At 46.7% G+C, this 26,007-nt stretch overlaps 1 protein-coding gene and 1 long non-coding RNA gene across 2 annotated transcripts in view; one reads left to right on the forward strand and one right to left on the reverse strand.

Moving 5' to 3' along the window:
- LOC309388304 overlaps window positions 1–26,007 on the forward strand; it is a 276,665-nt gene that overhangs the window by 242,099 nt on the left and 8,559 nt on the right. The gene's annotated exons all lie outside the window — the stretch shown is intronic.
- Window positions 1,626–19,732, reverse strand: RFLNB (refilin B). Its single transcript, XM_081945622.1, has 3 exons — window positions 19,532–19,732; window positions 4,886–4,977; window positions 1,626–1,950 (listed from the first exon to the last, which is right to left on the reverse strand). The coding sequence occupies exons 1-3, from the start codon at window positions 19,691–19,693 to the stop codon at window positions 1,629–1,631; spliced, it is 576 nt and encodes a 191-aa protein (XP_081801748.1). The 5' UTR covers window positions 19,694–19,732; the 3' UTR covers window positions 1,626–1,628.

Below are 26,007 nucleotides of genomic sequence, written 5' to 3' on the forward strand. Positions count from 1 at the left end.
CTTACCAAGGCATTATAAAGTGGTATTAACACTTCACGTGATCACTTCACGTGATCTTGATAACCTGACATTGCCTGAGTATTTATTTATAGGAGGGGAAATGTCTGGACCAAACGTAATTTATAATGTTAGGTTTTCCCCCTTACCAGAGGGAGACCCCTTGTGGAGTACTGTGAAGCCGTTACCATGGCAACTCCACTGCACTGTTCAGTAGAAGCCATTTATGAGAGTACAGTAGAAGCCATTTTAAGGCACAACAGACTGTATCTTAACAGAACACACACACCGAGAGGTCTTAGGGGTGACTTACCCTCACAGTATTTATTTCCAGAGGTTAAGTCATCTGTGTACCAAGTTTGGTTGAAATTGCTCGAGGCATTCCAGAGTTATGCTGGAACATACACACACAGCCATATATGTGTGTGTGGTGTGTGTGTGTGTGTGTGTGTGTGTGTGGCCATGTTTGAAAAACACTGCTTTAACTTAACAAAGGAAGTGCTGAATTTAGCCTTAAAAATCCGCAATAGCTTTAAAAGATGAGATTAAAAAAGAGTTTTGTTTTTTAAATTCTCCAAATCAGGAAAACCATAGAGTTTCCACAATCCCTTAAACGTTTGTACTTTAAGTAAGAGGAAAATTGAGTTACTTAAATGTACGATATTTAAGAAAAGTTCCCTCCTAAAAAAACAGATCCTGATTTTCATCCCGTATAAGAAAACATCAATAAAGTTTTTTTTTTAAGGGAAAGCAAAAAAAAAAAAAAAAAAAAAGGAAAATAGGGAGGGGGAATTGCTATTTCTATACATAAAAGAAAAAATGAAGTACGAGAACTTTTAAGCAAAAAGGAACCGACTTTTAATGTGACTGTGGGTGAAACTTGAGATTTACACAAGGATTCCACACTGGTTTAAAGTAGCTCTTGATTTTTATTTTTATTTTTTCAATTCCACCACATCAGTGGCGGGTGAAAGCTGATTTATTTCTGGCGTTATTCGAGATGTATTTGAAAATCTACATAAAAGCAGTGCTTTTTCTTCCCAAGGCTCTGAAATGCCATCTCTTCTCTTCTCCCATTTTCCCATTCAGGGAAACATTCTTTCTCCCTGCTATGAGCTTCAGCTCACTTTGCAGGACCTTTCATAGGAATGGTGGCTTGATGGCTTTGCAGCCACTTGCAATCAACCATCCAGATTTATTTTTTTCTGTTAAACTCGACAAGACGAGAAGTAAGAACATGGATGAAGGGAGGAAAATGTGATTATTATTTTTTTAGAGATTAGCGACTTAATTTTATTTTAAAACTCCAAGGCCTGTAGCAAATAGCACAGGGGTGTCCAAACTTGGGAACTTTAAGACTTGTGGATTTCAACTCCCAGAATTCCCCAGCCAGTATTCTGGGAGTTGAAGTCCACAAGTCTTAAAGTTCCCAAGTTTGGACACCCCTGAAATAGCAGGAAGCAAAGCAACCGTTGATGGATGCTCTCAGCTCTCCCTTCCTCATTCCTGTTGAATCCATTGGGGTGCGGATGTCCAACAGGTCACTCCGACGTTATTTTTTTTAGCTTTTGAGTGTGGAAAAAGATAGCTGTGTAGAAGCCACCTGAGATTCAACAAAAGAGAATTGGAAGTCAACAGCTTTCCGGGTGCTTCTCATTTCCAGACGATTCCAACTCCACGCTAGACAAGAATTTCCGGTTGAATTTTTTGCAATTGTAATCCAGGGTAGTGGTGTACACAGTCTTGGTGTGCTTTGGGTACACAATGGTGGTGCTTGTGAAATTCCCGGGTCGGTTGCAAAGGTGGAATTGCACCTCCGCTTTGTAACTGCGCCACGTGCTGTCGGGAACACAGATGATGGTTTGGCTGCAAGACGACATGCCAAGCCGGACTGGCATGTAAACATTATTAATGAAATGTTTTTCGGAGTCATACTTGACCGAGGAGGTGTATCTGGTCAAGAAAAAAATAAATACAGATTAACATCATTTTCTTGGTAGGAAAAAAAAATACAGGAACTCCTCAACCACAATTTATCCTCCTCTTCTTTTAACGATCCCATAATCCCTCGCGGTATGGAGTCTGAGCAACTGAATGGAGCTAGCAGAGTGCTTACTCGCCGGATGCCTTTCTTGTCCCCAGGGCGGAGTTTTGTTCAGCAGATATATTCTCATCGGGCCCAGAGAGAGAAATATCTGCCTCTACCTAGGATCGAACTCACAGCCTCCTGATTGTCAGGCGAGAGCGCCACCTCTAGGCCACCGCACCACTCCCTTACAACCACAATTGAGCCCCAAATTTCTGTTGCTAAATGAGACACTTGTGAAGTGAGCGTTGCCCCATCTTAGAATCTTTCTTGCTGAAGTTGTTAAGTGAATCAGTGCAATTGTTAAGGTGGTTGTTAAGCGAATCTGTCTTCCCCACTGGCTTTGCTGGTCAGGAGGTCGCAAAAGGGGATCGTGTGACCCCAGGAAGACTGCAACCGTCATAAATACGAGTCAATTGCCAAACATCTACATTTTGATCACAGGGATGGTGCGATGGACTGAAGTGTGAAAAACTGGCCATAAGTCACTTTTTTTCAGTGCCCTTGTGATTTTGAATGGTCACTAAATGAACTGTTGTAAGTCAAGGACTATCTGTAGTTAGAGGTAAAGTAGTCCTTGACGTACAACAGTTCATTTAATGACTGTCCAAAGTTACAACAGCCCTGAAAAATGTGACTTACGAGCTTTTTTGGCACTTACAACTTGTGCAGCACCTCCGTAGTCTCACGTGATCAAAATCGACGCTTGGCAACTGACTTGTACTTATGACAGTTGCGGTGTCCCAGGGTCATGTGATCCCCTTTTGTGACCTCCCGAACGAGGAAAGTCAATGGGGAAGCCAGATTCACTTAACAGCCCCATGACTAAGGGCAGCGGTTCACTTAACAACTTAAGGGGCAAGAAAGGTTGTAAAATGGGGCAAAACCTCACTTTACAGCCGTCTCGCTTAGCCACCGAAATCTTGGGCTCAATTGGGGTCGTAAGTGGAGGACGACCTGTACTTGAAGGTTTCTATTGTGTCTTTTTATCACATTTTTCTGTGGTTTTAGCTGACTATTATGGGAGATTTGTTCTGTGCGATTCCATGCAGACAGGCTTTGAAATTGATAGCATCTCCAGCGGCTTAGGATTTCAAGGGAGAAGTTTAACTCTCACAGCTATCCTGTTTCTTCTAGCGAAGAAATCTGGTTTTAATATCTACTAGCCCAGGGGTGTCCAAACTTGGCAACTTTAAGACTTGTGGACTTCAACTCCCAGAATTCCCCAGCCAGCTGGCTGGGGAATTCTGGGAGTTGAAGTCCACAAGTCTTAAAGTTGCCAAGTTTGGACACCCCTGTTCTAGCCGATAACCTGGTGTTGCCGGAGCATTTATTTATAGGGGGGAAATGTCCGGACCAAATGTAATTTCTAATGTTGGAATTTCCCCCTTACCAGAGGAAGCCCGGTTGTGGAGTACTGTGAAGCCGCTACCATGGCAACTCCACTGCGCTGTACAACAGAAGCCATTTTACGGCTGTACAGTAGAAGCCGTTTTAAGGCACAACGGGCTGTATCTTAACAGAACACACACACCGAGGGGTTTTAGGACTTTTACCCCCACGGTATTTGTCTCCCGAGAGTAAGTCATCTGTGTACCAAGTTTGGTTGAAATTGTTGTCCATCCATTTAAAAGTATGTTAGCTGGGGGATTCTGGGAGTGGAAGTCCACCCCTCTTAAAGCAGGCTGGCTGGGGGATTCTGGGAGTGGAAGTCCACCCCTCTTAAAGCAGGCTGGCTGGGGGATTCTGGGAGTGGAAGGCCACCCCTCTTAAAGCAGGCTGGCTGGGGAATTCTGGGAGTGGAAGGCCACCCCTCTTAAAGCAGGCTGGCTGGGGAATTCTGGGAGTGGAAGTCCTCCCCTCTTAAAGCAGGCTGGCTGGGGAATTCTGGGAGTGGAAGTCCTCCCCTCTTAAAGCAGGCTGGCTGGGGGATTCTGGGAGTGGAAGGCCACCCCTCTTAAAGCAGGCTGGCTGGGGGATTCTGGGAGTGGAAGTCCACCCCTCTTAAAGCAGGCTGGCTGGGGGATTCTGGGAGTGGAAGTCCACCCCTCTTAAAGCAGGCTGGCTGGGGGATTCTGGGAGTGGAAGTCCACCCCTCTTAAAGCAGGCTGGCTGGGGGATTCTGGGAGTGGAAGTCCACCCCTCTTAAAGCAGGCTGGCTGGGGGATTCTGGGAGTGGAAGTCCACCCCTCTTAAAGCAGGCTGGCTGGGGAATTCTGGGAGTGGAAGTCCTCCCCTCTTAAAGCAGGCTGGCTGGGGAATTCTGGGAGTGGAAGTCCTCCCCTCTTAAAGCAGGCTGGCTGGGGGATTCTGGGAGTGGAAGGCCACCCCTCTTAAAGCAGGCTGGCTGGGGGATTCTGGGAGTGGAAGTCCACCCCTCTTAAAGCAGGCTGGCTGGGGGATTGTGGGAGTGGAAGTCCTCCCCTCTTAAAGCAGGCTGGCTGGGGGATTCTGGGAGTGGAAGTCCATCCCTCTTAAAGCAGGCTGGTTGGGGGATTCTGGGAGTGGAAGCCCTCCCCTCTTAAAGCATCCTGGCTGGGGAATTCTGGGAGTGGAAGTCCACCCCTCTTAAAGCAGGCTGGCTGGGGGATTGTGGGAGTGGAAGCCCACCCCTCTTAAAGCATCCTGGCTGGGGAATTCTGGGAGTGGAAGTCCATCCCTCTTAAAGCCTGCTGGCTGGGGAATTCTGGGAGTTGAAGTCCACAGGTTTTAACCTTTGGCCGCATTCAACGGTCCTTCTGCCATTTCTTTTTCAACCTTGCTGCTGCTGTTGCCAAAACAATATAAAGACGAAGGAGCTACCTTACATCCTTGGGCGGCAACGGATCAAATGCCACCCCTTCCCCAAAGGAGAGTGGGCAGAGCCGCAGAGGATTGGGAGAAGACGAGGCCTCCTGAAAAACACCCAATAAAAGAAGGTTTGTGAAGGACCAAATAAATGTGAAAAAACAGGCTCAAATGAAGAAAGTCACATTTAACAGAAGACCAAGGAATACCCAGCCAAATACAGTATCTCATCCTTTTATTCACCAATCAATAGAATGAAATGGAATAGAATAGAATAACAGAGTTGGAAGGGACCTTGGAGGTCTTCTAGTCCAACCCCCTGCCAGGCAGGAAACCTTACACCACTTTAGACAAATGGTTATCCAACATCTTCTTAAAGACTTCCAGTGTTGGGGCATTCACAACTTCTGGAGGCAATTTCTGTTCCACTGATTAATTGTTCTCACTGTCAGGAAATTTCTCCTCAGTTCTAAGTTGCTTCTCTCCTTGATTAGTTTCCACCCATTGCTTATTGTTCTACCCTCAGGTGCCTTGGAGAATAGTTTGACTCCCTCTTCTTTGTGGCAGCCCCTGAGATATTGGAAGACTGCTATCATGTCTCCCCTAGTCCTTCTTTCTCTTAAGCTAAACATACCCAGTTCCTGCAACCGTTCTTCATATGTTTTAGTCTCCAGTCCCCTAATCCTCTTTCTTGCTCTTCTCTGCACTCTTTCTAGAGATCAATCAATCTTTCTATCAATCAAACAATCTATATCACACTCTGCAGCTCATTCCTCCTGATACCAAAGTGCCTTGACTGGCATATGATATAGCTGATTGTTCTTCTTTCGTTCTCATCCAAAGTTACAGCGGCACTGAAAAAGTGACCTATAACCCCTTTTTTCACCCTTACCACCATTTGCAGCATCAAAAAAAACGTGATCAAAATTTAGCCACTTGACAATTGACTCATTTATGGCGGTGTCCCCTCGAATATTGGAAGGCTGCTCTCCTGTCTCCCCTGGTCCTTCTCTTCCCTAGACTAGCCAGGCCCAGTTCCTGCAACCGTTCATCCTATGCTTTAGTCTCCAGTCCCCTCATCATCCTGGTTGCTCTTCTCTGCACTCTTTCTAGAGTCTCAACATCCTTTTTATAGTGTGGTGACCAAAACTGGATGCAGGACTCTAGGTGTGGTCTTACTAAGGCTTTATAGAGGGGTATTAGTACCTCCCTTGATCTTGATTGTATCCCTCTGTTAATGCATCTTAGCATTGCATTGGCTTTTTTGTCTGTTGCCATACACTGCTGACTCGTATTTTGGGACACGAAGTCCACCCCTCTTAAAGGATGCTGGCTGGGGAATCCTGGGAGTGAAAGTCCATCCCTCTTAAAGGTTGCTGGCTGGGGAATTCTGGGAGTTGAAGTTACCCCTCTTAAAGGATGCTGGCTGGGGAATTCTGGGAGTTGAAGTTACCCCTCTTAAAGGATGCTGGCTGGAGAATTCTGGGAGTGGAAGCCCACCCCTCTTAAAGCATGCTGGCTGGGGAATTCTGGGAGTTGGAGTCCACCCATCGTAAAGCACACTTGGGGAATTCTGGAAAGTCCACCCATCTTAAACCGCCCCGAGTCCCTTCTGGGAGAGGGCGCGGTTTATAAATTAAATAAAAGTTAAAGTTAAGTTAAGTTAAAGTTGCTGAGTTTAGACCATCTGATCTGCCCTCTGAACCACCTAAACCAGTATCTGCAAAATGGTTGAAGCATTACAGGTGAGAGTCCCAACCCACGTAGGAAAAAGGTGAGTGAGATGGGAGGGGAGCTATTCGGTATCTTCTACATGGGCAGCATATTTACTTGCAGCTCATGACATACCAGCAATACTCCACATGCAGCTCAACAGCTGCCTCTAATCCACTTTCTGGAAGAAGAAATCAAATCGCTTTGCAGCGTCTCTGGCAGTTTGTATTTCCCAGCACGCATAATGTACATTCCTGTGGGGAAACCCCAGCCGGACATGCTGTCTTGCTTTTGATGTGCAGCTTTGTAGATTTCCTGGGGGGCTGGCCCATATTTTTTCCAGGTTGTTTGCAGCAGCTAAGACAGTGTTTCTCAACCTTGGCAACTATGAGATAGGTGGACTTCCACTCCCAGAATTCCCCACCCTGCATGCTTCCAGATGGGTGGACTCTGAAATCCCAGAATTCTGCAGCCAGCATGTTTTATACGGCTTTAAGATGGATTGGACTCTTAACTCCTAGAATTTCCCAGCCAGTATTCTCTAAGATGGGTAGACTTCAACTCCCACAATTCCCTAGTCAACATGCTTTAAGTGGGGTATACTTCAATTCCGAGAATTCCCCAGCATGCATGCTTTAAGATGGGTGGACTTCCTCTCCCAGAATCCCCCAGCCAGCAAACTTTAAGACGGGTGGACTTCCACTCCCAGAATCCCCCAGCATGCATCCTTTAAGAGGGGTGGACTTCCACTCCCAGAATCCCCCAGCATGCATGCTTTAAGAGGGATGGACTTCAACTCCCAGAATCCCCCAGCATGCATCCTTTAAGAAGGGTGGACTTCCACTCCCAGAATCCCCCAGCATGCATGCTTTAAGAGGGATATACTTCCACTCCCAGAATCCCCCAGCATGCATCATTTAAGAGGGATGGACTTCAACTCCCAGAATCCCCCAGCATGCATCCTTTAAGAGGGATGTACTTCCACTCCCAGAATCCCCCAGCATGCATCCTTTAAGAAGGGTGGACTTCCACTCCCAGAATCCCCCAGCATGCATCCTTTAAGAAGGGTGGACTTCCACTCCCAGAATCCCCCAGCATGCATGCTTTAAGAGGGATGTACTTCCACTCCCAGAATCCCCCAGCATGCATCCTTTAAGAAGGGTGGACTTCCACTCCCAGAATCCCCCAGCATGCATCCTTTAAGAAGGGTGGACTTCCACTCCCAGAATCCCCCAGCATGCATGCTTTAAGAGGGATGTACTTACACTCCCAGAATCCCCCAGCATGCATCCTTTAAGAGGGATGGACTTCAACTCCCAGAATCCCCCAGCATGCATCCTTTAAGAGGGATGGACGTCAACTCCCAGAATCCCCCAGCATGCATCCTTTAAGGGGGATGGACGTCAACTCCCAGAATCCCCCAGCATGCATCCTTTAAGAGGGATGGACTTCAACTCCCAGAATCCCCCAGCATGCATCCTTTAAGAGGGATGGACGTCAACTCCCAGAATCCCCCAGCATGCATCCTTTAAGGGGGATGGACGTCAACTCCCAGAATCCCCCAGCATGCATCCTTTAAGAGGGATGGACTACAACTCCCAGAATCCCCCAGCATGCATGCTTTAAAGATAATCCTCGACTTGCAGCCATTTGTTGATGAAGCGTTCAAAGTTACAAGGGCATAGGAGGAAAAAAAACCCATGACTTCCAACCACTTCCTTACCCTGCGGGCCGTCGTAGCATCCCTAAGACCACGTGACGGGAGCCACGAGTGAATTATGAGCTCCGCAGTGTTGGACTGGCCTGGCTCCCTCCAAGAGGGAACAGAGAGGGCTACTGTCTTGGCACAGGGCGAAGGCTGGAACTGGTCGCTAACCACTCCCTGCCCTTAATTCGATCCAGCCTTCCAGCTGCGTAGAAACAATTTCAGTTTCTGTCTGAGCCGGAGCCAAAGGCAGCTGCGTTTCCACCCCGGCCAGACTCCAGTTAGGAAAAACTGCCATTTCGGGAGAAACCGATGATTAAAAATCCAGTTTATCTGCCGTTTGGCTTTGCCCTCCTAATAAAAAAGGAAGGCGCTGAACAGCAGGGAACAAACTGTGCGCTCCTTGGTGCTTTCTGAAATGGCTGGTTTTCTTGCAGATGGTTCATGACCCAACTAGGTAACATCATCAGTGCTAGAAAGGAGTGAGGTTTGCAAGAGGAGGGAGGAGGAGAGGAGAATTGTGAGTTCCTTAGCATTCTCTGAGTTTGGTTGTTTTCTTGCAGACGTTTCATTACCCAACTAGGGAACATCATCAGTGCTGGAAGGGAATGAGGAAGGGAGGGAGAGGAGGAAGAAGAGGAGGAAGAGGAGGATTATGACTGTGAGGTCCTTGGTGCTCTCTGAGCTTAGTGATTTTCTTGCAGACGTTTCATTACCCAACTAGGTAATATCATCAGTGATGGAAGGGAATGGGGTTTGAAGAGTGGAGGAGGAGGAAGAAGAAGAGGAGGATTGTGGGGTCCTTGTTGCTCCTAGGCTGTGTGTGGGGGTGTTGCTAATAGAGTATTTGTAGCTCAGGACTCAACTGTAAGGTCCTGGATGCTCCCCCAGCGTGATTGTTTTCTTGCAGACGTTTCGTGACCCAACTAGGCAGCGTCATCAGTGCTAGAAGGGAATGGGATTCGAATAGCAGAGGAGAAGGAGGAGGATTGTGGGGTCCTTGGTGCTCTCGGTTGCTTTCTTTGCAGACGTTTTGTAACCCTACTAGGGAACATCATCAGTCCTATCCATGTTCAAAGAACACAAAAGAGCCCACAGTTCACCCCTAAATCTACATATATTCCGTTCAATGGACAACAAAATTTAGGGGTGATTTTTCCAGGTTTGGAATGGGCAGTGCTGATAAGGAAAGGATCCGAAGGGATTTTGCAGCAGCCGACTGGGTAAAGCTGGTGCAGGGAATGATGGGGCTGCTTGCCAGGTGAACCCCAAAACTTTCTGCTTCTAGCCGTTGTAGTGTAGGAGGAGAGTGCCTACCTATGTCAGTCTGCAAGACTCAAGAATCAGCACAAAATGAATATTACGTTATATGGGAACTATTCTGCCGATGGCTAGAGAATAAATATGAAAGTTAGAAATAGAAGTAGATCAGTGAAGTATAGAAAATATATCAAGGGGAATTACAGTATTCGATATGTTATGTAGAGCAATATTAAGTTAAGAGTTAGACCAGTAATGAATATGGCTGTAAATTTTAATGGTTATTGCACCTTGTACTCAGGTGACACACTGTTTAATGGAAGAGGGATTGTTTGTATTAAAATAAAATAAAAATAAAATAAAAATGTGTGTGTGTGTGTGTGTGTGTGTGTATCTCTATCTCTATCTCTATCTCTATCTCTATCTCTCTCTATCTGTATGTATGTATGTATGTATGTATGTATGTATGTATGTATGTATGTATGTGTGTTACAACCCCTGGTATGCCCAAATATTAGCTTAGTGACTAAGACTCCTGCCTAATATGTAATACAGCCCAGGTTCGAATCCCAGTAAGGGTATGGCTAGCTGATGAGAGCTAAATGGCTTGAAATAGATCTATACTGGTCTCCCTTTATTTATTTATCAGCACAAATACAACATATATATATAATGTTCAACAATCGGGACTCTGAGAGCACCTTTTGAGAAAAAATATACATACATTTATATTAGATTTTTATTCCGCCTTTATTACTTTATAAACAGCTGAAGGCAGCAAACATACTGTTCCCCTCCTATTTTCCCTACAACAACCCTATGAGGTGGGCTCGGCTGAAGGAGAGAGAGACTGGCCCAAAGTCACCCAGCTGGCTTCCATGCCTAAGGCAGGACTAGAACTCACCATCTCCTGGTGATTGCCCCACTGTCTCCTAGATGCCTTTTATTCCTAAGGCGGAACTAGAACTCCCAGTCTCCTGGTGATTGGCCCAGCTGACTTTCATCCCTAATGTGAGACTAGAACTCACCATCTCCTGGTGATTAGTCTAAAGTCCCCCAGCTAGCTTTCATGCCTAAGGCGGAACTAGAACTCCCAGTCTCCCGGTGATTGGCCCAGCTGACTTTCATCCCTAATGTGAAACTAGAACTCCCAGTCTCCTGGTGATTGGCCCAGCTGACTTTCATCCCTAATGTGAGACTAGAACTCACCATCTCCTGGTGATTAGTCTAAAGTCCCCCAGCTAGCTTTCATGCCTAAGGCGGAACTAGAACTCCCAGTCTCCCGGTGGTTGGCCCAGCTGACTTTCATCCCTAATGTGAGACTAGAACTCACCATCTCCTGGTGATTGGCCCAGCTGACTTTCATCCCTAATGTGAGACTAGAACTCCCAGTCTCCTGGTGATTGGCCCAGCTGACTTTCATCCCTAATGTGAGACTAGAACTCCCAGTCTCCTGGTGATTGGCCCAGCTGACTTTCATCCCTAATGTGAGACTAGAACTCCCAGTCTCCTGGTGATTGGCCCAGCTGACTTTCATCCCTAATGTGAGACTAGAACTCCCAGTCTCCTGGTGATTGGCCCAGCTGACTTTCATCCCTAATGTGAGACTAGAACTCCCAGTCTCCTGGTGATTGGCCCAGCTGACTTTCATCCCTAATGTGAGGCTAGAACTCCCAGTCTCCTGGTGATTGGCCCAGCTGACTTTCATCCCTAATGTGAGACTAGAACTCCCAGTCTCCTGGTGATTGGCCCAGCTGACTTTCATCCCTAATGTGAGACTAGAACTCCCAGTCTCCTGGTGATTGGCCCAGCTGACTTTCATCCTTAATGCAAGGCTAGAACTCACCATCTCCTGGTGATTAGTCTAAAGTCCCCTGGCTAGCTTTCATGCCTAAGGCAGAACTAGAACTCCCAGTCTCCCGGTGGTTGGCTCAAGGTCACCCAGCTGACTTTTATTCCTAAGGCGGAACTAGAACTCCCAGTCTCCTGGTGATTGGCCTGCTTTCACACCTACAGTGGGACTAGAACTAACGGTCTCCCAGTTTCTGGTCTCCCCCCACCCCACCCCAAACTGGCTCTCCGATTAAGCTGTAGCTCACCCCTGTGGCCATTGAGCCACAATTCGTGGCTCCCTCTGCTCGTGGGCGCCTTTGCAATTGGAAACTCACCGAGAAGTCACTTCTCTTTCCTCTTTGACTTTGTTGTTGTAATCCAAAGTATTAACCAGGAACGGGAGAGGAAGTGGCACAACTGAATTTCGTCTTATCTTTCCTTCCCCCCCTCCCCAGCTGATCTACAGTTGTGGTTGCAACACCCCCAACCTCCTACAACAACAACTACAGACCCCCACCCCACCCCGAACCGAAATCCAGTTACGGATGTTGGCGACACAGCAGTTGCCGAACAAATGTTGTTTGCAGCTGTGAAGGCGACCGAGAGATTGCACAGGCGTGTATTTCCTGGGCAGTGAAAGTGGATCTCGTGGGTGGGTGAGGGGTGGGGGGGCTGCAGGGAGGACAGAGAGAAAGGGAGGCAGAAGGCTTAAAAGCAAGGGGTCGAGACTGCAGCCCCCCCCCTCCTAAAAATTCCCAAAACCGTAGTTTTTTCTTATTCCTCCTGACAGACCTTTTAAATTTTAAATTAAATTGTGTTATTATTAAGGGGTATTTTAATGGCTGATTTTTTAACATTTTTAATGTGATGTAATTGCTACCTCCTCCGTGCATGTATGTCTTTGTATATGTGTGGATTTGCTGTTTATAATAATAATAATAATAATAAATATTTATTTCTTAGCCGCACCCTCTCCCGAAGGACTCGGGGCGGCGTACAACGAAACATATGAAATAAATATGTGGACAAAACAAACATATAACAGAGACATATGCCGAGACATACACAAGGAGGAGGTCGGCTGACAAATAAAACAATTAAAATACAGTATTTAAAAACCCCTAGATAATTAAATATAATTAAAATACCCAATAAAAACCCGTCAGGAGCGATATGGTTAAATCAAAGTTGAGCCAGGCCAGCTGCTTGGAATAGGTGGGTCTTAAGCTTAATACGGAAGGAGCGGAGGTCAGAGGTATTCCTAATATCCGGAGGGAGGTCATTCCACAGGGCTGGGCCCGCCACAGAGAAGGCTCTACTCCTAGGCGCCGCCCCCCAACACTGTCTAGTGGACGGCACCTGGAGGAGGCCCTCTCTGTGCGAGCGGATTGGTCGCAGGGATGTATGGGGCAGAATACGATCCCGCAAGTAACTAGGTCCTGAGCCATGGAGCGCTTTAAAGATTATTATCAAAACCTTGAAACGCACCCGATAGACCACAGGAAGCCAGTGCAGCTCGCGCAGGAACGGTGTCACATGGGAGTACCTAGTACTCCCCATAATTACCCGCGCGGCTGCGTTCTGGACCAACTGTAGCCTCCGGGTGCATTTCAAGGGAAGCCCCATGTAGAGAGCGTTACAGTAGTCCAAGCGGGACGTCACCAGCGCATGAGTGACTGTGCGTAAGGCGTCCCGGTCCAGTAGGGGGCGCAATTGGCGCACCAGGCGAACCTGGTGGAACGCCCCCCTTGCCACGGCTGTCACATGGTCATCCATGGACAGCCGGGCATCCAGGAGGACGCCCAAATTGCGCGCCCGCTCCACGGGGGCAAGTTGAATGCCCCCAATGGCCAATGATGGAATTAATTGGCTGAACCGGGGGGCTGGTACCCACAGCCACTCCGTCTTGGAGGGGTTGAGCTTGAGTCGGTTGTCATCCATCCAGATCCGTACGGCTTCCACACACCGGGACATCACTTCGATGGCCTCGTTGGGGTGGTTCGGGGTGGAAAAGTACAGCTGAGTATCATCAGCGTACAGATGGTATCCCACCCCGAAACCACGGATGATCTCACCCAGCGGCTTCATATATGTGTTGAAGAGGAGTGGAGATGTGTTTATGTGTTTGCACATATGTTTTTATGTTTTATATGTTTATTGTACGCCGCCCCGAGTCCTTTTTGGAGAGGGAGCGGCTAATAAATTAAAAATTATTATTATTAATTATTAAAAAGAAAGATTCGGAGGGCTGCACTGAGGTGACTTTTTTTTTGCACTTAAAAAAAGTTTGGGATGCCAAAAACGCACGTTGGGATACAGCTTAGACCTCGACTTCATGGCCCAGAATTTCCGCGGCTCAGCGAGACGGCTGTGAAGTGAGCTTTGCCCCATTTTACGACCTCCCTTGCCCCCGTTGTTACGTGAATCTCTGCCGTCAAGTAACACGGTTGTTAAGCGAATCTGGCTTCCCCATTGTCTTGTCAGGAGGTCGCAAAAGGGGATCGTGCAATGCCGGGACATGGCGGATGGTCATAAAGACGAGACAGTTGCCAAGCGTCTGAATTTTGATCAGGTGATCCTTGAGAGCCACAGGGGATGGACTTTGTAATACTTGAAACATGGTTTTTGTAATACGCTTGCCCAAGGCTAATCAACCGGGTTTTTCTTATAGCTTAAATTTGCTTACAATACAAAAAAAAAACATGTTCACTAGCCGGTGTGGCACTATTACAAAAACCATGTTTCAAGTGTTACAGAGCCCATCCTCTGCGGCTCTCACCATGGGGATGCTGCAGCAGTCAGTCATAAGCATGAAAAGTGGTCATAAGTCACGTTTTTCAGTGCCGTTGTAACTTTGAAAGGTTACTAAACAAACTCGTACGTCAAGGGGACTGCCTGTATAAGATAGGCAGCTGGTGTGCTTCCCCGGTTAGAGTTCTGCGATGGATGGGGGTCACATTATGACCCACTCTTATGTTTGGGGGGAGGGGGGCTGAAGCACAGGGACCCTTCCTGCTTTCTTCCTCTCCCTGCACCCATCTATCACAAAATGGATGATGAGCGGACTGGAGGCTAAAACATACAATGAACAGTGGGGGTTGGACTAGATGACCTACAAGGTCCTTTCCAACTCTGTTAATCTGAATCTAAGATGATCAAAGGCCTGGAGGCTAAAACATACAATGAACAGTGGGGGTTGGACTAGATGACCTGCAAGGTCCCTTCCAATATAATCTGAATCTATCTAAGATGATCAAAGGCCTGGAGGCTAAAACATACAAAGGACCGTTGCAGGAACTGGGCCTGGCTAGTCGAGCGAAGAGAAGGACCAGGGGAGACAGGAGAGCAGTCTTCCAATATTTGAGGGGCTGCCCCAGAGAGGAGGGGGTCAAGCTATTCTCCAAAGCCGCCGAAGGCCGGATAAAGAATAATAGATGGAAACTGAACAAGGAGAGATTCCAGCTAGAAATAAGGAGGAATTTTCTGACAATCAACCGATGGAATAAAAGTTGCCTTCGGAAGTTGTGGGAGCTTCATCACTGGAGGCTTTCAAGAAGAGATTGGACTGCCATCTGTCTGAAGTGGCATATGGTCTCTTGCTTGGGCAGGGGGTTGGACTAGATGACCTACAAGGTCCCTTCCAGCTCTGTTAATCTGAATCTATCTAAGATGATCAAAGGCCTGGAGACTAAAACGGTTGCAGGAACTGGGCCTGGCTAGTCTAGCGAAGAGAAGGACCAGGGGAGACATGATAGCATCTTCCAATGTTTGAGGGGCTGCCCCAGAGAGGAGGGGGTCAAGCTATTCTCCAAGGCACCTGAAGGCTGGATAAGGAAGAATGGATGGAAACTGAACAAGGAGAGATTCAACCTGGAAATAAGGAGGAATTTCCTAGACAGTGAGAAACAATCAACCAATGGAACAGCTTGCCACTAGACGTTGTGGGAGCTTCATCACTGGAGGCTTTCAAGAAGAGACTGGACTGCCATTTGTCAGAAATGGTGTAGGGTCTTCTGCTTGGGCAGGGGAAGGGGTTGGACTAGATGACCTGCAAGGTCCCTTCCAACTCCGTTAATCTCATCTTAATCTCATGCACTTCCAACACCCCTTTAAGGCAAGCCACCAAAACTCCCGTGGCTGGATTTCACACAACCCCATGTTGTCCCCTTTATGGCGAGCTTAAAGGTCAATGCATTGCGAAGATCCCTGGATCATTTCAGTGACCGAGGCAGCAAGAAAGTTCTTTTCCTCTCCATCTGATAAAAGGCTCCCTTTCATTACAAAGGCATCGTGTGAATTTCTTGAATTATGTCAATGAAGCCGAAGGAACGTCCTCTGAAGCTAATCTTGTCTACATTAGTGAATTGGAGGGGAGACACATCACAATTGTTATCTATTAGGCTCGATTCCAGACTTCTGGGCACTTGTTATTAAATTCCACCTGGCAGCCCTAAAGAAAAAAGTCTCAAATCTGAATAATCTGGCCTGAGGCAGGGGTGGGCGAGGAAAGCCATCTGCGATTAGATGTGACATTATTTTATTTATAAAGGAGGTGAAGGGGCAGTTTAAAAATGTGATAGAGAGAAAGTTAGAGACAGAGATGGACAAGATAGATAGAAAGACAGAAACAGACACACACGGGGGGGGGAGAGAAGGAGGGGGAGAGGGGGGACAATAGAGACATAGATGATAGATAGATGATAGATAGATGATAGATAGGTAGAGATAGATGAAAGATTAGATAGATGACAGATTTTATAGACAGATGACAGATAGGTAGGTAGGTAGGTAGGTAGATAGATAGATAGATAGATAGATAGATAGATAGATAGATAGATAGATAGATAGATAGATAGATAGATAGACAGATATGATACATTTGATAGACAGATGACAGCTAGATAAATATATATAGAGAGAGAGATAGTAGAGAGAGTGATATATGATAGATTTGATAGATTTGATAGACAAATAACAGCTAGATAAATAGAGAGAGGAGATGATAGATAGCTAGATAAATAGAGAGAGATGATAGATTTGCTAGACAGATGACAGTTAGCTAGCTAGATAGTAGAGAGAGTGATAGATGATAGACAGATGACAGCTAGATAAATAGAGAGATAGCAGAGAGAGGAGATGATAGATTTGATAGGCAGATGACAGATAGCTAGATAAATAGAGATAGTAGAAAGATAGTGATAGATGATAATTTGATAAACAGATGAGAGATACCCAGATCAATAGAGATATAGACAGACAGAAAGATAGAGATAGGTAGAACTAGAGAGATAAAGAGAAAGATGGAGAGAGAGATGGAGTGATAGCTGGAAAGATAGATAGATAGATAGATAGATAGATAGATAGATAGATGATAGATGATAGATAGATAGATAGATAGATGATAGATGATAGATGATAGATAGATAGATAGATAGATAGCTTGATAGACAAACAGATGGAGAGAGGGATAAATAGTGATGATAGAGGTAGAGAGATCGAGAGACAGAGAGAATTTATAGAGGTCTTCCTTGACTACGACCACAATGGAACGCTTGATATGTACTTGTTCGCGCCCTTTTGGCTCAGATCTTGCTTTCCTTTTCGCTGCTTTCAATTCATAGCTAGTAAAAGTTATCTTTATCTCTATTCAAATGGAGTTGAGGTTTTTCTTTCTTGGATACTGAAGGAAGCATGCCTGACAGCCATTGCAACTTGGAACGGTCACTAAACGAATACGAGTAACCTGTACACCCATTGCTCAGTCCAGCGACTCCAGGAAACTCACCATCAAAGCCAAAAAGTACAAAACATGAAAAGAACCAAGTACGAAAAAGAAGAAAGATTAAATAGGGGGGAGGGGGGGGACAGAATACAACAAGGTGGATGGGAGATTCTTCCCGGTCCAATTCCGACCCGAATATCTGGATTTGGCTAATCTAGAGAAAAGAAGGACTAGGGGAGACCTGATAGCAGTCTTCCAATATCTCAGGGGTTGCCACAAAGAAGAGGGAGTCAAGCCATTCTCCAAAGCACCTGAGGGAGGAACAAGAAGCAATGGGTGGAAACTAATCAAGGAGAGAAGCAACTTAGAACTGAGGAGAAACTTCCTGACAGTTAGAACAATTAATCAGTGGAACTACCTGCCTCCAGAAATTGTGATTCTCCAACTGGAAGTTTTTAAAAAGAGACTGGGCAAACATTTGTCTGAAATTTTATAGGGTTTCCTGCCTAATCAGGGGGCTGGACTAGAAGACCTCCAAGGTCCCTTCCAATTCTCTTCTCTTCTCTCCCTATCACTATCCTATTCTCCAAAGCCACTGAAGGCAGGACAAGAAGCAAGGGGTGGAAACTAATCAAGGAGAGAAGCAACTTAGAACTAAGGAGAAATTTCCTGACAGTTAGAACAATTAACCAGGGGAACTACTTGCCACCAGAAGTTGTGAATGCTCCAACATTGGAAGTTTTATAGAAGAGATTGGACAACCATTTGTCTGAAATGGTATAGGGCTGGGATGGAGAAACTATGGCACGCGTGCCAGAGGTGGCAGGCAGAGCCCTCTCTGTGGGCACGCTTATTGTCGCCAGCTGTTCGTTTGGTTTCCGTCACTCATATGGTCTTCATGGGCGCCGAAAAATGGCCACAAAACAGGCATGTATGTGCTGGCCACCTTGGTCTTCAGTTTTCTGGTGCTCTGGCATGAGCGAAGACCAGCTGGCCTGAGTGCATGCATGTGCGTTCCGGTTTGGCACTCAATGCCAAAAAGGTCCGCCATCAAGGGTATAGGGTTTCCCGCCTAAGCAGTGGGTTGGACTAGAAGACCTCCAATGTCCCTTCCAAGTCAATTCTTCTCTTCTCTCCCTATCCTATTCTCCAAAGCACCTGGAAGGCAGGACAAGAAGCAATGGGTGGAAACTAATCAAGGAGAGAAGCAACTTAGAACTGAGGAGAAACGTCCTGACAGTGAGGACAGTGAAACTACTTGCCACCAGAAGTCGTGGGTGCCCCAACACAGGAGGCTTTTTAGAAGAGACCGGACAGTCACTTGTCTGAAATGGTCTACACTTTAGACTCCCGCTTAGGCTGGGGGTTGGACTAGAGGACCTTCAAGGTCCCTTCCAGCTCTTTCTCTGATTGATGGATTTGAACTCCTTTCGCTCCAGCTTCCTTTGCCCTGCAAGATTCAGAGAGAAGGTCCCCCAGTCCTCTTCCATGCTTAAATCGGATTAAGATGGAGGGGGAGGGGAAGGAAATTCACCCCTTCCCCATCCTAGGGGTGGGTGGGTTTCAATCCTCCCTCCTTAGCATCCCCCCCTCCCCAATTCCTCTTCCAATCCGCCCGGCTGTCATCGCTCCCTTGCTGGGGGGGGGGGGCTCTGCGATCCCGGCTCGGTCCCCACTAGATCTAATCCACTCTACGATACCGGCTCGATCCCCACCAGATCTAATCCGCTCTGCGATCCCGGCTCGATCCCCACTAGATCTAATCCGCTCTGCGATCCCGGCTCGATCCCCACTAGATCTAATCCGCTCTGCGATCCCGGCTCGATCCCCACTAGATCTAATCCGCTCTGCGATCCCGGCTCGATCCCCACTAGATCTAATCCGCTCTGCGATCCCGGCTCGATCCCCACTAGATCTAATCCGCTCTGCGATCCTGGCTCGATCCCCGTTTGATCTAATCCGCTCTGCGATCCCGGTTCGATCCCCACTAGATCTAATCCACTCTACGATCCCGGTTCGATCCCCACTAGATCTAATCCACTCTACGATACCGGCTCGATCCCCACCAGATCTAATCCGCTCTGCGATCCCGGCTCGATCCCCACCAGATCTAATCCGCTCTGCGATCCCGGCTCGATCCACACTAGATCTAATCCACTCTGCGATCCCGGCTCGATCCCCACTAGATCTAATCCACTCTGCGATCCCGGCTCGATCCCCACTAGATCTAATCCGCTCTGCGATCCCGGCTCGATCCCCACCAGATCTGATTCGCTGCGGGATCCGCTTTCTAGGAGGAATCGATCGACTTATTCGGGGGGGGGGTGTTGCAAAAACTCCTCCACCCACCCCCCCGACGCCAAAGCCCGTCTGCATCGCGCGCAAACCTCGCGCAAGTCTTTCTGGGGGGGGGGGGGGTTCGGCTCACCTTGGCGGCGGGCGTCTTGCAGGCGATCTCCGTCTCGGGCAGCCCCTGACCGAGCCAGCTGGCCGGGCTGGGGCTGGGGGGCAAGCCGGAGTCGGGACTGTCCAGCGCCCGCTTGGAGTCCGGCAGCTCCGGCGCCTCCGGCAGACTCAGCCGCCCGACCATCGCTGCGCCCTGCCCGGCTCTGCCAGCCGCTGCAATGCCAGGCTGGTCCCGGGGAATGGGGCGGAGCCTCCCTCCCCCACGCCACGCCCCTTCCCGGGAGGGAGGGGGGAGGGAATCCCAGCGCTGGAGAGGAAGCGGGGGGGGGGGGAGGACTCATCTACAACGTCCCCCACCGCGAAATGGGGCGGGGTCTGCGCAGGGAAGGGAGGGAGGGTCGCCGGCATGGGCAACAGCTGTGTTGGGAGCCCGGAGGGAGGGAGGATGCCCCCCCCGGAAGATGAGCCCCCCCTCACACAGCCCAGTTAGGAGAGAGGGGAGGGGGGGTTCCACAGGTTTTGGGGAGGGGGCGGCCAGCAAAGGGGAGCGTCGTTTTGCAGGCCTGGGCAAAAGGACTGGGGTTGTTTTTTTCTGCAATGGGGGTAGTCAGAATCAGAGTAGAGCTGGGAGGGGCTTTGGTGGCTTTCTAGTCCAATTTGGACCCTTGACAACTGCCTCATATTTACGATGGTCGCAGTGCCCTGGGGTCCTCGAATCCCCTTTCGCAACCTCCCGACAAGCCAAATCAATGGGGAAGCCAGACTCACTTAACAACCGCACGACTGACTTAACAACTGCAGCGATTCCCTTAACAACTGCGGCTAGAAAGGGCGTGAAATGGGCCAAACCCTACTTAGCAACTGTCTCGCTTAGCCACAAGAATTTGGGGCTCTGTTTCGGTCTCTGATAGCCTTCTTGCAGCAATTAGTTTAAGCCAGGGGTGTCCAAACTTGGCAACTTTAAGACTTGTGGACTTCAACTCCCAGAATTCCCCAGCGGGGAATTCTGGGAGTTGAAGTCCACAAGTCTTAAAAGTCCCCAAGTTTGGACACCCCTGGTTTAAGCAGTTTAAATTCTGGTTCCCAGGAAAAAAATGTCCCCTAGGTCTAACTTAGCTAGATTCCTGACTAAAACCATTTAGGAGGCCTGCCCGACATAGAGACCTAGATGAAACTATGGCTTGCTTCAGCTTGAGACAAGGCACCTTTCCTTGCTCTTATGTCAGGGAGGGCATTCGTGAGAACCATGAGGACTAGAATCCCCATTTTGGTCACGATGAGGAAAGATCCTGTCCAAAAGCTTCAGATAATTAATATATATCAATATATCTATATATGTTGTATTTGTACTGATAAATAAATAAAGGGAGACTAGTATAGATCTATTTCGAGCTAAATAGCTCTCATCAGCTAGCCATACCCTTACTGGGATTTGAACCTATCTATCTATCTATCTATCTATCTATCTATCTATCTATCTATCTATCTATCTATCTATCTATCTATCTATCTCTATCTATCTATCATCTATCTATCTATCTATCTATCTATCTATCTATCTATCATCTATCTAATGTTTGTGCTGATAAATAAATAAAGGGGGACTAGTATAGTTCTATTTCAAGCTATTTAGCTCTCATCAGCTAGCCCTACCCTACTGGGATTCTATATATATATTTGAAGTTCTTGAGAAAAGGTTGACGAATTGTATTTTTACTTGGAATCACCTTTGTACATTTTGCAAGAAGCTAGAGGAAATGGTCGGTTGGGAGATTTGAAGATTAAAAATGTTTTGAGAAGCCAGAAATAATGCAGAGAGAACCGGGGTGTCAAACTCAAGGCCCGTGGGCCGGATTCAGCCTGTGGGGTGTTCGGCCTGGAATCATCAAAGGACCAGCCTGTGGTGCCTCAGCCAGCAAAAATGGGGCTCAGGGCTGCGTGGGCCTTCCCGGGTCCCGTTTTCAGCTGTGACAGCCTCCTGCAGCCCTCCGTCAATGAAAATGGAGCTGAGGGGGGCATGCACGGTCCTCGTGCCCCATTTTCAGCCACGACGGGCTCCTGCAGCTCCTTTTTGGCATGGCAGAGGGCTGCAGGAGGCCGTTGTGGCTGAAAATGGGGCATGGCCCCCGCCCGGGCTCCTTTTTCGCTGGCAGAGGGCTGGCAAAGTAAACTCAAAACAAAACAAAAGGAAAAATGTTTCCCCTTTTGCATTTGAGCGTGTAAGAAGGGACAGGGAAGGAGAAAGGCAAAGAGGAAAGGCAAAGAAAAAAAGATGGGAAGAGAGCAGGGAAGGAAAAAGAAGGGAAGGAAGAAGAAAGGAGAATGAAGAGGGAAGGAAGAAAGGAAAGAATGGGATAGGGTAGAGTAAGATAGGATAGGATAGGATAGAATAGAATAACAAGAGTTGGAAGGGACTTTGGAGATCTTCTAGTAGTCCAACCCCCTGCTTAAAGATGGGAATGAGAAGGAAGGAGGGAAGGAAGGAAGGAAAAGGGAGGAAAGGAGGAAGGAAGGAAGGAAGGAAGGAGGAAAATGGAAGGAAGGAAGGAACAAAGGAAAAGGAAGGAAGGAAGGAAGGAAGGAAGGAAGGAAAAGGTAGGAAAGGAAGAAGGAAGAAAGTAACAAGAGGGAAGGAAGGATGGAAGGAAAAGGAAGGAAGGAAGGAAGGAAGGAAGGAAGGAAGGAAGGAAAAGGTAGGAAAGGAAGAAGGAAGAAAGTAACAAGAGGGAAGGAAGGATGGAAGGAAAAGGGAGAGCAGGAGGAAGGAAGGAACAAAGGAGAAGGAAGGAAGGAAAAGGAAGGAAAGGAGGAAGGAAGGAGGAAAGGAAGGAAGGATGGAAGGAAAAGGGAGGGCAGGAGGAAGGAAGGAAGGAAGGAAGGAAGGAAGGAAAAGGTAGGAAAGGAAGAAGGAAGAAAGTAACAAGAGGGAAGGAAGGATGGAAGGAAAAGGAAGGAAGGAAGGAAGGAAGGAAGGAAAAGGTAGGAAAGGAAGAAGGAAGAAAGTAACAAGAGGGAAGGAAGGATGGAAGGAAAAGGGAGAGCAGGAGGAAGGAAGTAACAAGAGGGAAGGAAGGAAGGAAAAGGGAGGAAAGGAGGAAGGAAGGAGGAAAGGAAGGAAGGAGGGAAGGAAAAGGGAGGGCAGGAGGAAGGAAGGAAGGAAGGAAGAAGGAAGGAAAATGGAAGGAAGGAACAAAGGAGGGAAGGAAGGAAAAACAAGGAAAGGAGGAAGAAACAAAGGAAAGAAGGAAGTAAAAGGGAGGAAAGGAAGGAACAAAAGATGAAAGGAAGGAACAAAGGAGAGAAGGAAGAAAGGAAAAGGGAGGATAGGAGGAAGGAACAAAGGAGGAAAGGAATGAAGGAGGAAAGGAGGAAGGAAGGAGGAAAATGGAAGGAAGAAACAAAGGGGGGAAGGAAGGAAGGAAAAAGGAGGAAAGAAAGAAGGAAGGAACAAAGGGAAGGAAGGAAGGAAAAAGGAGGAAAGAAAGAAGGAAGGAACAAAGGAAAGAAGGAAGTAAAAGGGAGGAAAGGAGGAAGGAACAAAAGATGAAAGGAAGGAACAAAGGAGAAGGAAGGAAGGAAAAGGAAGGAAAGGAAGGAGGGAAGTAACAAGAGGGAAGGAAGGAAGGAAAAGGGAGGAAAGGAGGAAGGAAGGAGGGAAGGAAAAGGGAGGGCAGGAGGAAGGAAGGAAGGAAGAAGGAAGGAAAATGGAAGGAAGGAACAAAGGAGGGAAGGAAGGAAAAACAAGGAAAGGAGGAAGGAACAAAGGAAAGAAGGAAGTAAAAGGGAGGAAAGGAGGAAGGAACAAAAGATGAAAGGAAGGAACAAAGGAGAGAAGGAAGAAAGGAAAAGGGAGGAAAGGAGGAAGGAACAAAGGAGGAAAGGAATGAAGGAGGAAAGGAGGAAGGAAGGAGGAAAATGGAAGGAAGAAACAAAGGGGGGAAGGAAGGAAGGAAGGAAAAAGGAGGAAAGAAAGAAGGAAGGAACAAAGGGAAGGAAGGAAGGAAAAGGGAGGAAAATGGAAGGAAGGAGCAAAGGAGGGAAGGGAGGAGGATTATAATGAGAGTGAGTGAGGGTTTCAGGGAAATCCTGACTTAGCACTTGGCCACCACAGCTGCCCCCAACATGAGTCCTGTGTCATGCCCCCCCCCCCACTCCCCCCCCAGGTCAAAGAGAACCCTGGTGTGGCCCTCAGTGAAATTGAGTTTGACACCCCTGATATAAAAGTTTGAGATTTTTTTTTAACTTATATCTTTACCAAGGAAAGACAGGAGTTGTTCCTGGTTGCTCGTTCTTTCCATTTTCTCTTTTTTGACTTATCTTTCCATTTTTTAAAAAACCAATAAAGTTATGATTATGATTATTTTTTTAAAAAAGGCTCTCCAGGAGGGACATTGGCGCAAAGGGCAGCCCTCTGTAAGCATAAAGTAATTCAAATTGAAAACAGGCCTCCTCAACCAGCCAGCTGGGAGCGGTGTGGAATTTGCACTTTTCGGTGATTCACACAACCATCCTTCATCATGGAAAAGGCATTTTTTCTTTAAAGGTCAAAAGCACTTTATTATTATTAAATATATATATGGAGTCACTTCAGGGAAGGTGCCAGGGAAGGTCCAACTACCCTCTGTAATCTGTTTTGCTGAGCTTTTAACAGACAGAATAACAGAATAAGAATCGGAAGGGACCTTGGAGGTCATCTAGTCCAGCCCCCCGCCCAAGCAGGAGATCCTACTACACCATTTCTGACAGATTGGCAGTCAAGTCTCTTCTTGAAATCTTCCAGTGGTGAAGCACCCACAATATCTTAAGGGAAGCTGTTCCATGTAATTGACAATTAAAGTCAATTCTTTATGTTAGCAAAGCCTCATTCGGAAATGGCTTTACCGGGCGTCAAGATTTGACCCACTCAGGCACCAGGCTATAGGAAGTGGGAGACCGTGAGTTCTAGTCCCGCTTTACGTATGAAAGCTGATTGGATGACTGGGCTAAATCACCAGGAATGCCTTTGGCGTGAAAACTGGCTGGGTGACTTTGGATCAATCACCAGGAGACTGAGAATTCAATCCCACTTTAGGCATGAAAGCTGTGAAGGATTTCAGAATCTTCTTTTTGCTAGTTCTATTCATTTCTTTTTATTCTTTCTGCATTTCGGTCTATTTTTCTTTTCTGCTTTTAATTTTATTATTAATTCCATATGGAGAGAGAGAGAGAGAGATGCATCTATCTATCTATCTATCTATCTATCTATCTATCTATCTAACCATCTATCATCCATCCATCCATCCATCCATCCATCCATCCATCCATCCATCCATCCATCCATCCATCCATCCATCCATCTATCTATCTATCTATCTATCTATCTATCTAATCTATCCATTAATGGTCTGTCATTTATCTATTTATCTATCTTTATCCATTCATCATCTATCTACCTGTATCTACAGTATCTATGTATCTATCTATCTATCATCTTTCTATCTATCTATCTATCTATCTATCTATCTATCTATCTATCTATCTATCTATCTATCTATCTATCTATCATCTATCTATCTATCCATCCATCCATCCATCCATCCATCCATCCATCCATCTACCTACCTACCTATCCATCTATCTATCTATCGTATCTAGTCATTAATGGTCTTTCATTTATCTATTTATCTATCTATATCCATTCATCATCTATTTACCGGTATCTACAGTATCTACCTCCCTCCCTCCCTCCCTCCCTTCCTCTCTCTCTCTCCCCGTCTAGCTATCTATCATCTCTCTCTCTCTCTCTCTCTCTCCCTCCCTCCCTCCCTCCATCTATCATCTATCTATCTATCTATCTATCTATCTATCTATCTATCTATCTATCTATCTATCATCTATCTATCTATCTATCTATCTATCTATCTATCTATCTATCTATCTATCTATCTATCTATCTATCGTATCTAGCCATTAATGGTCTGTCATTTATCTATTTATCTATCTATATCCATTCATCATCTATTTACCGGTATCTACAGTATCTACCTTCCTCCCTCCCTCCCTCTCTCTCTCTCCCCGTCTAGCTATCTATCATCTCTCTCTCTCTCTCTCTCTCTCCCTCCCTCCCTCCCTCCCTCCCTCCCTCCATCTATCATCTATCTATCTATCTATCTATCTATCTATCTATCTATCTATCTATCTATCTATCTATCTATCTCTATCCATCTATCATCCATCCATCTATCTATCCATCGATCCATCCACCCACCCACCCACCCATCCATCTATTTATCAATCTATCGATCTATCAATCCATCTATCAGCTATCTATAATAACTCCTAGTGGAGTCCTAGTGGACAACCATTTAAATATGAGCCAGCAGTGTGCAGCAGCTGCCAAAAAAGCCAACACAGTTCTAGGCTGCATCAACAGAGGGATAGAATCAAGATCACGTGAAGTGTTAATACCACTTTATAATGCCTTGGTAAGGCCACACTTGGAATACTGCATTCAGTTCT

This window comes from Natrix helvetica (assembly GCF_964273705.1).
Source record: "Natrix helvetica genome assembly, chromosome: 2".
Lineage (NCBI taxonomy): Eukaryota > Metazoa > Chordata > Lepidosauria > Squamata > Natricidae > Natrix > Natrix helvetica.